Source organism: Apis florea, unplaced genomic scaffold, assembly GCF_048593485.1.
Source record: "Apis florea isolate Af1SG1 unplaced genomic scaffold, ASM4859348v1 contig_3802_pilon, whole genome shotgun sequence".
NCBI classification, from domain to species: Eukaryota; Metazoa; Arthropoda; class Insecta; order Hymenoptera; family Apidae; genus Apis; species Apis florea.
In genome coordinates this window covers 3,048,806-3,066,367 of record NW_028256863.1, presented here as the reverse complement: position 1 = coordinate 3,066,367, position 17,562 = coordinate 3,048,806, and the positions used below count along the sequence as shown (strand labels likewise).

Genomic DNA, 17,562 nt, shown 5'->3' with positions numbered 1-17,562 from the left:
AAAAGCTCGAGCCGGCGTGTCACCGTTGTCACCATCCATCCATCCATGTCCCACGCATTCAGTGAGAGAAGAATCTCGTAGAGAGAGAGAGAGAGAAACATGGAGCGATCTCGGCAGTCAAAGTCCAAGGTCCAAGATCCCTCGGGAGGAGGGAGGATTGGAACCGAGCGTGGATTTACGATCGAGTTTCCCTTCTCTGCGCTCCGTTAACCCCCGAAGGTCTCGCTACGTGGACTCGGCGGATTGCGGCGTAATACAAGGCCATCGAGAAACTCTCCCCGACAAGTGGCAAGGGAAGGGGTCATCTTAAAGCCGGTTGAATCGGTTCCAATTTGCGGAGAATTCCGTAGCTCCCGGAAGCGAGCTCACGTTTTACCTCGTCGTCCAAAGTGCCGTGCTTCGTTGACAAATTCGACCTTGCCCCCTCCTCCTCCTCCTCCTCCTCCTCCTCCTCCCTTATTGTGCCATATTTTTTTCCACTTACTGTGCTGGTACTTCGCAACACCACACTGCCCTACTCGCTCCGAAATTGTATATCTCGCTCGAACATTCGAGCGGAACGCTTCTTTCTCCTCGTCGATTTTTCTTTTCTTTTCCTTCTTCGAAAGGGAATAAAGAGCGGTAAATATTGTAAAAAAAAATATTGTAACTCGATCCGAGAGGAGCGGCACGATTCGGGGGTGCATAAAGTTTCGAGAAGTTTCCCCAAAGGAGTTTGATACGCGTCGGGAAAATATGGTGGGTAAAATAAAGGGAGGGCGGCCCTCCGTATCGATCGTTATCGATATGTTTGCGTTACGGGGGAATTCCGGCGGCAATAATCCGCGGGCTTTCGAAAAGTTATTAAATTTGCCGGCGTCTCGGGGGCAAGTTCGAGAGGGGGGGGGGGGTTCGCGGAGCGCGAGAAGTTTCCGCTTCTTCATACGGAAAAACGAGTTTTCTCCTGGATAGAGAGAGAAATTTCCCCGGCTCTAAACCCCCGCGCGGAAGCTTACCAGCCAAGAGTATTCGAATCCTCGTGAGCAAAACTTCCTGTTTGCCCTAACTTTGCGGAATCTTCTCCCGGGACTCGGGTGGAAAAGGCTGAATCCCTTTTCGTCCGCCCCGTGACTCGTCATTCCCCCCGAACTGGTCCGCCCTTCCCCCTCCAATTTTTTTTGCAGATATTGTCGCGCGCGTGATAAAAATCGCGACCTGTCATCCACAACCCTGTGCCACCATGTGTACATACCCAACTTTTCAAACTGTACTGTTGTTGTGCAATAATGGACAGAATCATTATGAATCGTTATCTGTTGTGCAGGCGGAGATCGAAAGTGGTGATATCCTCCGCGAAGCCTGAGGACAGCGGCAGATACGAGTGCGTAGCTGAGAGTACTTCCGGTCATCGGGCCTCACTCGCGGCCCAGCTTCTAGTCGCTCACGATACGAGAATTCCGGAAACCAGTGAGTATCCTCCCTCTCTTCTTTCTTTCTTTCTTTCTTTCTTTTCTTTTCTTTTTTTTTTTTTTTTGACCGATCTCGTGTATCGCGTTTCGTCTCTTCGGAGTATCTGAACAAAGAGAGAAAAAGAGAGACACATTTATTATTTATCCCGCGGTATATATATATATATGTAGAGAGAGAGAGAGAGAGAGTGAGGAGAGACTTTCTCTCTTTCCGCGCGACGACCTCATTAATAAAAAAAATATAGGAGGAACACGGTGTAACGGCGGCCTTAAAAACGCGGCAGCGTTCGTTAGCCGGGCGTCGATCGTCGATACAAAAAGCTGGGTGGAGGAAACAAAGGGTGCGGAAACGCGGTGTTTTTGTTCGAGCCCGATTCCCGCCGATCGTATCGATCCGATCGATACCACGGTGAAACACCTGCCGATACACGCATGCATGCATGCACGTTTCAGTTTTCACTCGTTGTCGTTATAACTCCGATGGTGCGTGCGCCCACTGTGGAATCGCCGTTGAATCCGTGGAAAAAAATAGCGCCGCTATACGCGACTTCACGATACACCAACCTGCGACATCTCGATGACCCCATTGTCGTCTATGAAAATCATTTTTCTCCTCTCTCTTTTTTATCTCTGCCTCTCTCTCTCTCTCTCCCCGAAAGGGAGAATATCACGCCATAAAAGGTTATGGAAAATCCTTTGATCCCTTTGCCAGGCTGCGCGAATAATCGAATAATAATCGAAATCGAAAACAATTAAATCGGATACCGAATTTACGATATTAATTTTCCACGCTCCTCGTTCGGGAGAATGGATGAATGGAGAGAAAAAAGAAAAAGGAAAGAAGGAGTGAGTACATAACTCGGGAATCGGAGAATCGATCCTCCTCCTCCTCCGTTTCGAAGATATCTGGTTCACCGACTCGTGTAATTTTTACACGTTGGAAAGACGCGGTCGCGATGCGCATAAACGTCTGAAACACGTTCGCGCGTTTATCGATCGATCGACCGACATCGAGGAAGTCCCGCGTCGTGCGGAACGTTGGTTTATGGGTTTTCATAACACGGCAGCAACATTTGGCGGACGCTTTTCGCCACCCTATTTATGCCGGTGGACCCAGCATCCGCTTCGTGGAAAAGCGGCAAGACAGCTTGGTGGAAGTGGAAGGGAGGAAAAAGAAAGAAAAGAAAAAAAGAAAAAAGTGATGGAATTGTGAAGTCTTGCAAAGCGGAACGATTGGGTAAAAAATATATACCCAAGAGCGAGGAAGAAATATGGAAGGAAGGTTTATTCTCCCTTGCGAGAGGAAAAGAGATAATAATAATAATGATAATAACAATAATATCGGGAACAAATAGGGAAGAGCGGTGTGGGAAATGTGGGGCAGGCGGGCGATAAAGCAAGGATCAAGCAGCTGATGCGATAATGCTCGCGCAGGGTAGCGGTTCCAGCGAGGTCGGGAAAGCTTGCGGTTCACCGCCACCGGTGGGGGGGCCACCGAGCTCGTATGACGGACAAAGGACGACAATTACAACCCTGCCCGCGTCAGGCTTTCATACTCCGAACTGCTGATGGCGGCGGGTCAGCTGCCTATTTTCGCGTACGCGCGCCAAACGAAACGTCGAAATTCCGATCCAATTTTCGATCGAGGGAAAGGATATCGTTTTTTTTCGTAAAAAAAAAGAAAAGAGAAAAGAAAAAAGGTCAAGGGAAGAGAAGGTTTTCGCCACTCGCGCCTCCTCTTACCGGTTTCTAGCTGCTCGATTGCGGCAACAGATTGTGGTAATGTTTATAAGGCTAGAGTTGCTCGAAGAAGGAAGGGAATCGCGCCGCTCTCCAGCCAGACTGCAATAACATTTGCCACAAACTTTTACTACGAACTCGAGCGCGCTCGGCGGAGTGGCCGAGTGTGCGCTATGTTTTAACAATTGCACCTCCACTCGCAATGGCGCGCTTTACCCGCGCAACTTGCACTTGTAACTCGATACAATAACCCGTCGTTCCGACTTACACCGACCTAGGCGGCCATAAGGTTTCACCACCGCCGAGGGAGATCGGGATGAAATTATACGAAATCCCAAGATTCTCTCCTCAAAATCCCATTCCAGAAAATTCAATCGTTAGACTTCCTCCTCCTCCTCCTCCTCCCCTTCTTCTTCTTCTTCTTCCGTTCCGATACATCGCCGCTTCCTTCCTGTTTCAACAACCGTTTCACCACTCGTCGCGCGTCTCTGGCGTTAACGCCGAGGTTTCGTGCTCAAGTTCCGCGAGAGAGAGAGAGAAATCCTCGAGCGGTCAAACACCCGGGTTGGTGCAGGCGAAAGAAAAAAGAGAAGAAAGAGTTCTTTTGTACGAACGCACGCGCGTCTCTGGCGATAGAAGGAAATCGTGAAATTGTAAAAGAACCGCACCTCGCTCAATTTAGATCCAGATCGACAACGAGGAGGAACAAGGCGTGCTCTGAACGCACGAGCATCCATCTCCTCCATCCATCCCCTCCCCCTTTGATACCCTTCTCAAAGCGCGACAAAACAAACAACGCCCTCCCTCCGTGTGTATCGATCGCGTTCCCGAGCAGAGACGAGGCTTGCAATGCTGGATGATCGAAAGAGAGAGAGAGAGAGAGAGAGGAGGCTAATGATTCCTCGCCTTAAATACTGATACGGTGGATAACGTGGCGGAGAAGAGGTAGGCGGAGAAAGGATCTCGATGGAGAGAGAGAGAGAGACTTAAGTCCGTTTAATGCTCTCGAAGGTGAAGAGACGAGAAACGGAGGCAATTAGGAGGCGGAGCAGGGGGCGACGAAACGTCGGAATAGAAACAATTACGAGCGGAAGGTAAACCTCCCTTATTCGTGGAGGTACGCGGATGCTGGGGACGATAGCCGTCCCACGGCGCCGTGTTGTCTTTCCGCCCATTGTTTCTCCTCTGTCGCGGATATACACAACAGCTCATCGTTCTTACGGAATTAATTAAAAGCGGACCAATCGACTCGCCCCCTCGCCTTCCTTCTACTACTACTACTACTTTTTACTACTACTGTTACTACTGCTGCTACTTTTAGCGTAGAGAAACGAATATCGAGATGCTAGTCGAGGCAAATTTCTCCGGTGCGTGAAATTTTACGAAATTTCGAGAGGCGTGAGGGATGAAAGCAAAGGAGAATATATATATATATATATATATATATGTGTGTGCATAACGTGTTGAAGGGTGATTACGCGCATCGTGGCATTGTCTTAGCTGGTGGAAGATGCTCACGAAACTCGAAAACTCGTCGCGCGATTTCCCCTCCAAGCCTGTCGTCGCGACGACGAATAAACAAACAGCGTCCTCGGCGGGCTGCATACGCCGTCTGACTACGCGTCGCTCATACTATTTACTCCTACTACTTGCGCCTACCTGCTCCTCCCGGTTTTGCATTATGCAAAGCTTGCCGTGGAACCAAGTTGGCCACGGGAAAGAAAGGAACGGATACGAAAGATCATCCCACGGCTCGCTTGGGATTCTCCCGTCAACGATACTCTCTCTCTCTCTCTCTCTGTCTAGGACGAGTTCTCGTCTCGCATCCTGTTTCGAGGAGCGTTGGGAAAACCGGTAGGTAGGACGGATAAATCGAATGGAAAGGAGGGGAGTTTGGAAAATTTTTAAAAATTCTTATCGAATCTCTCGAGGATTAAGGATTTTAAAGTTAAAGATTAAAGTTTCGCTCGCTAAATTTGCCCGTTTCCCTATTTGGATAAATTTAGTTTTAGGTGGGCGGTACGTTTGGTTGCCGCACAAAGACGGCAATAATATTACTGCGATAACAGCGCTAGGAAATCTGTTTAGCGTCTGGTTCGATGAGAATGCCGCTTGCAACATCGGGGAAACTCGGTCGTCAGAGAGAAACACGCTTCCCACCGCGACAGTTCGCCTCTACGAGCCCTCCGCGGCCCTTCCCCCCTAACCAACCCGCATCTGGACGTGCATCCTTGCGATACAAACTTTGTCGAACTTGCCCTCACGAAACAGTTACTCTCTCACGAGGAATAATTGTTGAACCGTTTACGGGCCGTGCATCAAATGAATCCACGCCTCGTTTCACTTCTCTTCTTCTTGCTTTTGTTTTTACAGGGAGAGGGGAAAAATAAAAAAGGGGGGGAGAAAGGAAGAAAAATCAAACGAACCAAGTTATTATTCCTCCTCGTTTTAGAGGATAAAGAGGAACGTGTTCCGCGGAAATGAACACGCGGATGATGATGACGACGATGATGAAAGGGGCGACAACGACGTTAACTAGGAATATCAATCGTTCCGCTCATGGATTGCTCAATTTCGGGGGTGCAAATGCGATGCAGATGCGGCAATTCCGCGCGGGCATACGTGTTTCACCACGTCGTTGTTACTTCGGGGCGCGAAATTTCGTGCAACCCTCTCTGCAACGGGTGAACAGACGGGGAGGAGTGTGTTCGCTGCACGCAGACAGCATCCGACAGTCATCAACAACAACAACAACAACAGTCGCGAGCAGTTTCTGTTTCCCTTTCGATAAAAGATTTGGATTGCGATTATCACCAAGGAGGAAACGAATCCGTCCGAAAGAGCAGAAGCAGAAGGAACGAGGAGCGTCTCCCGTTTCGAGAAATATCCTCCAACGGAATTATCGGAATATTCTTCGAAGGTGGCGCTTCTTTACGCCCGATCCCATTTCCACGCGCGTCGCTAATTAGCTAATAGACGCGAAACATCGGTTTAATTATCCCTCCCTCGTTTCCAACGAGCAGCTACAACGAAAGAAAGGAACAATGGTTCGTCGTTTATTTGTCCGACCGATCGTGCGTCGAGGCGCTCCATTTAGCTTTTTTTTCTATCCGTTCTCTTAAAGAAAAGACGCTTGATTGGACACGTGACATCTCGAGATCGAGATCGGTGGATGAAAGAAGAGAAAAGAAAAGAAGGAAGAAACGCGAGGGAATCCTATTCACGGATCGACTCACGGCGAGGAGAGCCGCGAATCACTCGGTCGGCAATCGAATCCCGGGATCAAAAGGTTGATTCGACGAAAGCCGGTTGATTTTCCACCGCGCGTTGCTGGCCAACGTTGTTGGGAAGAGAAGGGGGCGGTACGTGCACGAGCTTTGAGCGGGCGGTAAAAGCATTAACTCGTCTCCCCGGGTTCGACGGCTTTCATTTTTCCATTTTTTCTGCCCGCGCGATAACCGACCACGACACGCGTACCGTCACCGCGACGAGAGGCCCCGCGCGCTTCTATAAACGTATGGAATTTTATATGAGCCGAGCGGATCGTGTTTCGCCTACCACGGTAAGATACCACCGGTTTTTCAGCACCGGTTTGACGCGATTCCATCCAATCGAGTTGAGACGCGTGAATGAAAAGCGGTGGAGGCGGCGGCGCGTCGATACCGATCCATCCATCCATCCGTCCGCCTCTCCGCCATTTCCCGGGATGGAAGAGATAGCTTTTATAGTCCTGCCAATATATACAACCCGCCCGGTTCAACGTGATTCCAACGTGGCGACGAAATCCGTCGAGTATTTTTCGTATATATAATCGTCGCGTTTAGCGAGCAATTTATACGGAAAGTTATCGATTAAGAGAGGGCGGGGGGGGGGGAGGGAGGGAATCATCCGCAAATCCGCCCGAATGAAATGATCGACTCGCTCGATCGAGTGATAGAGATATATATATATATTTTTCTTTTCTTTCCTTTTCTTTTTCTCTTATTCCAAGCGATTATTTACACGCGAAATACATTTTCCGCTTTCATCGAGTAACGATCGTTGGAAAGCTCGTTATCTTTCGTTCGTCCCAGTTCCTACAAGTTTCGAGATGTGTTGGTTAATGAAGAAGCGCGGGCATCGTTAATTTGCCATCCGAGGCGAGCAGGGAAAAAGTTGGTAAGGTAGAAATGATCCTTTCGTAGGAGCGTGGTTGGAATCCGTGGCTGACAAACATTCCCACAGGCGGGATGTATTTTTATTCGAGCGAGAAAAAAGGAAGAAAAAGCGAAGGAAAAAGAGCGAAAAAGCTTGTACACCATTTCCGCGTACCGATCGTTAATTTGCCCAGTGATAAATTTAGAGCGAAGCGGCAGTTGCTCGACCAAGTTGCTGCTCGACCAATCGCTTCCTTAGGAAAACTAATTATCGGCGTGTTTATGCGAAAACCTCCGTCGAATCACCATCCCCTCTCCCCTCTCCTCCCCCCCCCACTTCCCTCCCTCCCAAGATATTTAATATTCCTGGCGTCGAATCGAAACCCGGGCCGGAATTCTCGCGCGTAATAATAATTACGGGGAGGGATGGGCCGCGAAAAATGCGGCCGCGAATATCGATGGCGAGCGTTTATTGCCGTCGAATTTCTTGCTCGCCGCTGTGCAACGTCGCATCCGCCATTACCGCCGGTGCTACGCTAGCGGGCTTCGATTGCCCGTGAAAATTTTAACTCTCTCAGCCTGTGTACCGGCTGTGTGAAATAAATAATTATTCGTTCAACGCGTCCGATATCGATCGATATCCCCCTCCCTCCGCAAGAGTACAGAGAGTGGACGATTATCGAGCTACGATTCGAGGGGGAACTTGTTGTTCGAATAAATTCTTTTCCGCTCCGCTCTTTCATCCTGGGATGAAGCCACCACGATATTTATCTCCGCCCGATAAGGGTTCGAGTTGGCGACCCTATTAGGCGATCAGGAACAACGATCGTTTGACCCAGAATTGGAAGAGAGAGAGAGAGAGAGGAGGAGGAAAGGGAGGATGCGTTTCTTTTCATCCACGTCGAATCGAGGGGATAACGATAGATAGCCCGGATAAACCGGGATAATGATAACGAAATTAAACGCGCGTACGCTTGCGGTGCGGGCTTTGTCCGTTCGAAGCGATTCAAAATAAATTATACGGTGCGAAATCAAAGTGTACGAGAGGTGTGTTGGGTATGGGTTTGATCGATCGGTGGGTATTTTTCTCTGCTTTTCGCTTCTTCACCGTGCAAAACCGTTAACGAACCGTTCCATCTATCGAACTTTAGCGAGATACGAAAAAAAGAAGTGCATACAGCCAAATGTGGAAGGCGAAACTTAGCGGTGACGATCGAAAATTGAGACGAAATTAATACGATACGCCTACACACGCGCGCGCGAAAATGGAGAAAACTCGAAACGCGCGTCTAGAATCGCGCACAACTCGCATTACCTTACGGAGTTGAATCTAGACTCTGCGTTGTGCAACGATAAGATAGGGTAGATTCGGGTTACTCGCACAGCAGGACTGGAATATATACAGAGAGAAGATCTAGATTCTGTGCCGGAACTTAAATTAGCTTGAAAACTACCCTCCGCGAGGATACCTACGTCCTTTGAAATTAAAGAATCCTCCCCCTCGCCCTACACCTAGTTACGCTTGGTTGATTCTAAATTACACCCGGACGAGGACGCACGGGCGACGTTTTATCATCTCGAGAATAAAACGTGACCGTCTCGCTCGGCTTGTCCGAGTTGTGTGTACACCGCTGAGAAGATATCGGGAGGGAAGGAACGCTATCTTCTTTCTATCGCGAAAAATAGACGTACGATTCTCTCGATCGATCATCGGGAATTGCACGCGAATGTAATCGTGGTAGGTGAGACACTTGGACGACGAGCCGGAAATTTAATAATTACGAAGTTACGAATAAAGTTACTCGGATAATTTATCGTTCGACGATAATAATAATGGAAAACGGGCGAACTTTGTTCGAACGAAAAGCGGGTATACCTGCTGTAATTATTCGAGCAATTTCAACGTAGCATCGAATGATTGTTTTAAAAGTGGCATTATCCTAGAAATTTTCAATTTACTTACATACGTATTTCTCTTCGAGAAATTTCGAGAAGCATCCATGAAAAGTCATCCTTTCGGGCTGGAGCAGCATCCGGGTGCGACAAAGTGACAAGCGCCTCCTTGTAAAAACCTCGTGGAAAGACATTCGCGGATCTTTGATCGCGAAACGTTCGCGTAGGAGGGGCGAGGCACGGCTGAGTACCTGGTTAGATGCAGAAAAGTGCATTTCCCTCCCGCGATAACCCCGGGGACGGCACCTGAGGGTGCAATCTTCTCTTTTGCCTTTCGCACCGTCGTCTGCTGCCTCTAACGTCGAGGCAATCCGCGCGAAAAGATAGAAACACGCGTCACGCCGCCTCTCAATCGTTGTCTGTAGTCGTACGAGCCCTCCTTCTCCACGGGAATTACCGGTGGGGCATTCCAACCCCCTGCGAACACTCGATTTTCGCCGACGAAAACTTCTCTCTTCTCGGTTCGGAACACGCATCCATGCTTTTATCGTGGCTCGACGATCATTGATTCCACGCGATTTTTTGCACGCCCGTTCCGTGAATTTCATTATTAGCTAACTTGAAATGATCACAAATTGTAACGTATCATAACGTTTATATTTTAACGTTTTACGTGTAAAGAGAGAAAATTTGAATATTCCAAGTTTGTATTGTTGTTTCTTCGCCGACGAAAATTTCTCTCTTTCGGCTCGCGAACGGAACATCCATGCTTTTATTCGTGGCTCGACGATCATTGATTCCACGCGATTTTTTGCACGCCCGTTCCGTGAATTTCATTAGCTAACTTGAAATGATCACAAAATATAAATAACGTGTCAAACTTTTACATCTTAATATTTTATAATGTAAAGAGAGAAAATTTGTATTTGAACATTCTACGTTGTGCTCAAATGGTGAGTCTCGTGACAATTCGAACGGCGACAATATTTATTTATGTTTGATTTTTTTCAAAATATCGCTTCATCAATAGATTCCTAAGCTCTTTAAATGTAAACTCATTTTTTTATTTAAAATTATACCGTGCGATCGAACAGTCGTGGTGATAGAAATATTATTTTCAAACTTTCTGAGTTTTGTGGAACATGAAATGAACTGTAATGAAATTAATTCAAGTGGAGATGAGTTTGATTTCTCGTTAATAAATAACGAAATGATTTCTATTCGTTAAGAAATTGACGATAGAGGGAAGGAAAATAAGAATAACAGACAATAAATGAGAGTTGTCGGGATTGTAAGTTTATATTTTATTGCGATACTTGCCTTGACAAATCGAGAATACATCTTGGCATCTTACTTTATTATTAAAATATCACACGACGTAGATTTTTAATATTCAACGATTTAATATTCAATAACTTATTCTTCCTTTACACGTCAAGATGGATAAAATATTAAAATATAAAAAGTTTTATACGTCAATTTGTGTGTGAAATCATTTTAAGTTAGCTTCACCGAACAGGTACGGGAAATCGTTTGGAGTTGTTAGTTCGCAAAAGGTTAATAATAAAGTGATCATCAAGATGCACTCTCGATTTTCATCTCCATTTTCCTTCTCTCCAATCTCATTACCGCATTCCATGCTTGAAACAAAACTCGAAAACTTTGTAATGCAGTTCGATCTGCATTTCAGATCAGAAAAAAAAGTCTAACCACTCGCATGATATCATTCCGCACTTTACAAGAGCTTACGAATTTTACTATCCACGAAGCGATTCGATTTTAAAAAGGATCAAACGTAAATAAATATCGTCTCATCGACGCGATATAATCGATTTCTCGAAGATGTTCCCAGTGGAACGGGTCCACGTATCGCGCGCCAATTATTTCCCATCCCGGCGGAAAGTAGAGGCTCGAAGCGGCGATGAAAGATTTTCTGGGGCGGTCGAAATGAAATCGGATCGATCGCGGAGGATCAATTTTAATCACTTCCGCGTATCCACCAGATGACAGAGTTACACATTCTAATGCGTTCCCTATTAATTTGAGAGTAGCCATTAGTTGCTCGTAGCGGCGTATCGCGGCGGCTATCTATCACCCCCGCCCCGCCAATATTGTCAGAATTCAATAAAGCAAACGAGCTGTTGATCCAATACTCGGCCGGCCATTGTCGGCGGGAAAGCGGTGGATTGGATCCACTCGATCACGATGTTCAAACTTCCGAAACGTGGAGTTTCGGCTCTCGCCGTGTCCGGTGAAATAACGATATAAATAGCGATTATTATCATTAACTCGAAAAAATTCCTTCGACTTGATCGACGGAAGGAAAGGAAGGAAGGAAGGAAGAATATTCATCGCTCGTATAAAGAGAGGGAGATGCGTTAAGGAAAGGCCGACCTCTGGAATTCCTTGGATTAATAAGTTTGCTGAAGGAAAAGGAAAAAGAGGGGAGGAAATACGCGGAGGACAAAGAGAGGAGCAAATAGAAAATGGAAAGCGAGCAAATAGAAAGGAAAAACGAGGATGACTGAAACAAAGGAGATGTTGTTCGACCGTAACGTAAATCAAATTCCATTCTCTGCCTCGTCGGCAGGGTATAACGTGGCAAAGTAATGGCTCCAGTTTAACGTCAGATTGAATTTACAACGAACGGTTGCGCGCCGTAACCGTGGGCCAAATGTACAGACAAATTTCTGGCGGTGAATCTATAAAATTCGCGCCCGGCCGAGGAATGAATTTCATGCAAGTGATCGATCCGACACAGAGACAATCTCCTCCTCCTCCTCCTCCTCCTCCAAACTCGTTGCTTCCCCACTCTTTGCGTTCGTCTGTGTCTCGAGAGTTTGGAATTGGAATAAAATAAAAGTAAAAAGAAAACGCGTGTGCAGGTGAAAATGAGAGTTTTAGCAGTGATCCAATAGTCGAGAGAAAAAAGAAAAAAAAAAAAAATGGAGAATCGGAGAGAGAAGGTAGTTTGCGGAAAAAACAAGGGCGGAAGCAGCGGGTCGTCCTTAAGCGCACAATCGCGTGCATCTCCCCCGCCCCTCCCCCTCTAGCCGAGCGCATTCATCGACGGAACGTCGTTTCTCATCGCGTCGTTACATCGTTGAATGAATTCGCGAAAGAATTCGTACGGCACGGCAGCCAGCCCATTGTTCCCCGTTTCCCTTTGAATCCCGTTTCCCTACCTCTACGATTTTCGTCCCGTTTCTTACTCGTCCCTCCGCCTCTCCTCCCGCTTCCGTCTTTGACCGTATTTTCCGCGTCGCGAGCGCTGCCAGCCTCGTCTACGCGTATAAAAAGAAATTCGTCCAACGTCACAACACTTGGTTCCACTTCTTTGCGTGGAATAGCCTTTTCCTTTGTGAATAACTGGGGATGAAAAGGGCTCTTACTTGTCCGGAACGATCGGCCAAATTTTTTTTCTCTCCTCGGCAGAGAAGTGCAGAGAGCGAGACGTTTCTCTCGACGTACGTTGGCGCGAGCGTGTCGCCAAAACGAATTAACGAGGGCGCATTATCTTTGTCCAGAAGGGTTGAAGTTAATGGAAGACAAACAACCGTGCCGTCCTGAACAAGCTTCGCGCGCTTTGTTTGCGCGCGAAGCAGGAGAAAAAGGGAGAAGGAGGAGGAGGAGGGATTCTGCGGGCCGACGAAATATCCTGTCCGCTGTTCGCCTCGATGCTCGCGGGATATATCGTACGTATCCAGCCCGCATCTTGCGCGCCATTTTTTTTTCTCCAAATTTCGAAAAATCCTCGAATCGAAGCGCGACGAAATATCTTTTTTCCTTCGCTCAACCTTTGGATAAATTGGAAACGCGATACGGGAGGAGGAGGAGGAGGAGGAGGGAAACAAAGCGAGAAAACGATTGAAAACGCGATTCGAGAACTGCTGGGAATACCGTTGAACGACGAGAGTACAACCGAGAGAAGGGAGTAAATAAGAATTTATCGAGGGGAAGTGGAAGAAATACGGTTTTTTCGAGCGTGGTAAAAACGATTTCGCAATTCCAAACAGATCCTCCTACCTCTTTTAATCTCGTTCGCCCGCCCTTTTGTTCACTTTTGTACACGCTGAAAGCGTGAGGCCAGCGAGAAGAAGAAAGGAAAGGAAGAAAGGATTAAAAATCACGCGAAGGTGAATACGAAATTCCGGGCGGGATCGAGAGCTACGTCAGCAATAACGCGGCCTTATTGAATCGTGGCAAGCCCTCCGATACGGGTGAATACGCGCGAACGATGTCGGAAGAATAATCTAAACCGGATCGGTTGGTCGATCCGCGACCTCGGTCGATACACGAATTTCATATCGGGTAGACTCGATTCGTTTTTATATGCCCTCCCTCCTCTTCCCTTTCTCTTATGCCTGCCGTTCTTATGGGATTCTTATAAACCAAAAGCGTCTGTGAAAATTTCATTCGAACGATATTTGACCCGGTGGAACGGGACGTGGGATCGGGAGACATCGCCCGGGATTCAAAAATCACACCATTTGGCTGACGGATCAAAATAATGTATATAGAATCCAGAGAGAGAGAGAGAGTGGAGAAATACCGAGAAAGATTATAGCGCAAAAGAAGAAGAGGAGGAGGATAATTAAACGGTGAATAAAATTTGAGAAGCCGAGGTGCTTATGAAGCGCGAGATCAAAAAGCGATGGCATCGAGAAAAAGAAGAAAAGAAAAGGAGAGGAACAAGAAAAAGGAAGAAAGAAAGAAAAGAAAAGGAGAGAGAGCAGGGTTGGCCGGTTGTTTCCGTTGATGGAAGATTTTTCTCCCGTCTGAAATTCTTACCCGGCGTTTCTCTTTGTGGGGAAAATTCTCTTTGGAAGGATACACTCGTTCCCCCGTTGAAGAGACGCCGTTAAAAAAGACTCGCGAACGGTGGCTCGGTCGAGCGATGGTCTTATCCGCAAGTTCGCTTCGCGAACGCGCGATACATCTTCCATAAAAGTTTAACGAGGATGATGTAAGGTGCTCCCTCGCTCGCTTCGGAAATTGCACTCCTCCGCTTATGAGCGAGGCAACCTTCTTCGTGAGATATCTTCCTCCTGACGGGTGAGGAGGAGAAAAAAAAGAAGGATTAAAAATATCGTTTCTCCCGACGAACGTTTACACACGCACTAACCGATTATCTTTCGATTTTACGAACTGTTCCTCAGTCGTTGTTCGCGAGTTGGAGAGCAAATCGAAGGAAATCAGAGATGGAAACAGAGAGAGAGAGAGAGAGAGAGGAGTTCGTTTCTTTTTTCTCACGAAGTTAAATCGAGACGACGTCTCGTAAAAGTGAGAGGAACAACAGGAGGAACGAGCCACTCTCGGATTCCCTCGACGTGCGCGCGAGAATCTTGTCGTCCCCCACCTCCGCGAATCTTCCTTTTCCACAGTTTGCCAGATCTATTCAATTTACTTTTTCTAGCGGCAGGAAGGAATCCACCACCCCGACAAAGGAGGAAAACCGGTGGACAGGAACGGAGTAAGAAGGCCTAGGGAAGGGAGGGAGAGGGAAAGCACACGTGGTGCTTAAAGCTCGGAGGATCCTTTGAAACTTCGCAATTTCATTCTTCCTCGAACGTGGACGAGCGCGAAAATTCTCTCGTCCACGGATTTTTCCTCTCGAAAACTCGGCCACTCTCCTCTCTCTCTCTCTCTCTCAAAGGAGATCGGCGTAGTCACGTAACCCGATTCGTTTTACAACTGCCCTCCACCCGCGCGAAACGCCGACTTGAATCCATTCACGCGAGGCGAAAATATTGGGCGAGCGCTGCTCTCGAATACGGAATACATCGGGAGAAACGTAGGAGCCCGACACGGCAACGAAAGTCGAGGCGAGAGGCGATCGCGCGTTTGAAACACGATATTTGGAAACGCAAATGGACCGACTCCGCCAACGATCGCGCGCGTGCGCGGCCGGAGAGAGCCGCAGACGCCCTCGCGAACAGATATATTAGGCCAATTATATCCGACTTAATTACACCCCACCGCCCCGCGCCTATTTTCCAACGCTGTCGATGCGAATTAACGCCGGTTGGAACCGTTTCCGCCAATTCCGCCGTTCGTACGAAGAACGCTTATCGCTCGTTTGTTGGAACTCGTTCGTGAAGAAGATGAAATAGAAGAAGAAAAAAAAAAGGGGGGAAGAGCAAGGATAAATCGGTCGGGTTGGGAAACAAGATTGGATAAATTTGATAAATCCGCAACGCGTGTAGAGAACGGATGACGAAATGGTCGCGTTCCATTCCATCTGTCTGTCTCACGCGTTATATTTTGTTGTTATTATTATTGGGTGGGAAACAGTGACAAAAATGAAGGATGGGGGATCGAGGCGAAATGGAGTAATTTCACCGGCTCCCAATTAAAGCGTCAATTATAAACAAACAGAAATTCCTTTGATTGGGAGGTTACGTCAATACGCTTAATAAAGTCATCCATTTCACTTTATCTCGTCCATCGTCCGATTCGCGTAATACACAACACACGAAACAACGAAAATTCTGTGAATTATCCCCGTCGTCTTCTTGGCAAAACAACTCCGCCCTACATTCATTTCATTTATAAATGAATCGTGGATCGATTAAGGATATCGAGCGAAGACAAGATGTTCGGTTGGGAAATAATCCTCGCGACGAAATTTAAAATTTATTCCGATCAATTTTCCCTCGTCGTTTCGTGTACGTATTCGAGGAAGAAAAGAAGGAAGGAAGAGGAAAAATTTATATTTTTCTCGTTTCGAGGAAGGAGGAGATCGATGTACTTGCATCCCTCCGTATAATTGGAACAATGTTTCCAGAACGTAATTCGGCCTCCCGAAAATTTTCCTTCCTCCCCCGGTTCCGACAGGCAGATTAAAAGTTTCGTCGTTTGGCCGGCTTCCGCGCGAGTTTTCGCCCGCCCAATTTTCGGCTCGCCCACGCTCCAAGAACGAACAACTCGTATTTCATACTTCAAAAACGAGGAAAAAGGAAAGGAGGGGGCGGAATAGAGGCAGAAGAAGAGGAGTCCAACGCGTTAACCTTAATTAGCACGCGCAGTTGTTGCGGCCAGTTAGCGTGAACTAATACCGTAACACATTTTTAAACTAATTCCAGCGGTGCGCGTGCCACCGTTCGAGGAAGCGAGAACGCAGTCGAGTTTCTGGCCCGCGATAAAAAGGACGTCGTTTTTTTTTTTTTTTTTTCCGTTTCAAACGCGCGAGTGAAAAAAATTCTGTCGAAATTGTCGAGGAGGCGCGATTAAAAAAAGGGAGAAAAAAGGGTGAGGAGGAGGGGAACAGTCGGTTCGGTGTATCGATGTGCAAAAAATTCGAGCGCGGGGCCCGTAAACACGTCGAAAAGTGACGTATCAACGCGGGTGAGAGATCGTGTCCGACGTGGAACAGCTGGCCTATCTAAATGCACCCGCGATCGATGTTACATCGACGGAGATAATGGTATCCAAACAACGTTGCTCGCGTCAAAAGCAACGGCCGAAACCTGCCGCTCGAAACCGTTTCGTCGCGCAACTTTTGTTACATCCACGAGAAAAATTCTTCCTCCCACGTCCAAGTACAAATATTCCCTTGCGTGGAATTTATTTATTAGACGAATCGTAGCGGCAAGTCGATCGAGAAATTCGAGTATCGTTCGAGTACGTGATCTCAGTTTCGTGAGAAGGAGACGTAATCCTAGTAATCCGTTATCACGATTATTCGTTTACAGTCGTTGAAATTTATTCCCATTCCTGTTTCATTCCCCTCGACGGCGATTTCAATTTGAGGAAGGAAAGGAAAAAGGAAGAGACGGAGCGACACCTCTTCTCCGTCAGGGTTTCGCGAGAGATCGAGGAGGGTTTTTCCTCGCGGTCCAAGATCGACAACCGGATAGACAACCGGTCCGTCGATTTTTTAGCCGGAGAAACCGAAGGCTTTTTGAAATTCCGCTCGCGCGCGATCCCCGAGATAACTCCCCTCGTCCGCTTCGGAACAGATATCCTCGAAGCCGATATTGGAATCGAAAGAGACAAGTGGCGCGAAATTTCTGAATACGAGCCGAAGAATCGAAGCCCGGTTCGCGGTATTCACGGGTTGATAAGCTTTCCCTATTTTTCGCGGGGAGGAGAAGTTTCGGTATTTTTCATCGAACGCATCACAAAGTCGGCGAGGAGTAGAAAGAGAAAGAGAGAGGCGAATTGAAACGCGGGCCGTTGTCGAATCGATATAGCCTCGATTCAAACTCGATTCCCGTCTAAACTTCCCCTCTCTTCCCCCTCGTTGTTAACCCTGTTTCGCGCGACCCAACTTTCGCATCCCGCAAGATTGCTACACGATGTTTCGTGAAGAGAAAGAAACTGGAATCGGGATCAAAGTAAAG

General features: G+C 47.4%; 1 protein-coding gene across 1 annotated transcript in view; it reads left to right on the top strand.

The window, feature by feature from the left end:
• Positions 1–17,562, top strand: part of LOC100865749 (protein vein) — a gene marked incomplete at its 5' end in the record, with an annotated part of 58,428 nt that overhangs the window by 18,920 nt on the left and 21,946 nt on the right. Inside the window, one exon of the mRNA XM_003697306.4 lies at positions 1,304–1,446. Within this exon, the coding sequence (XP_003697354.3) occupies positions 1,304–1,446 (143 nt within the window). The remainder of the gene's footprint in view (positions 1–1,303; positions 1,447–17,562) is intronic.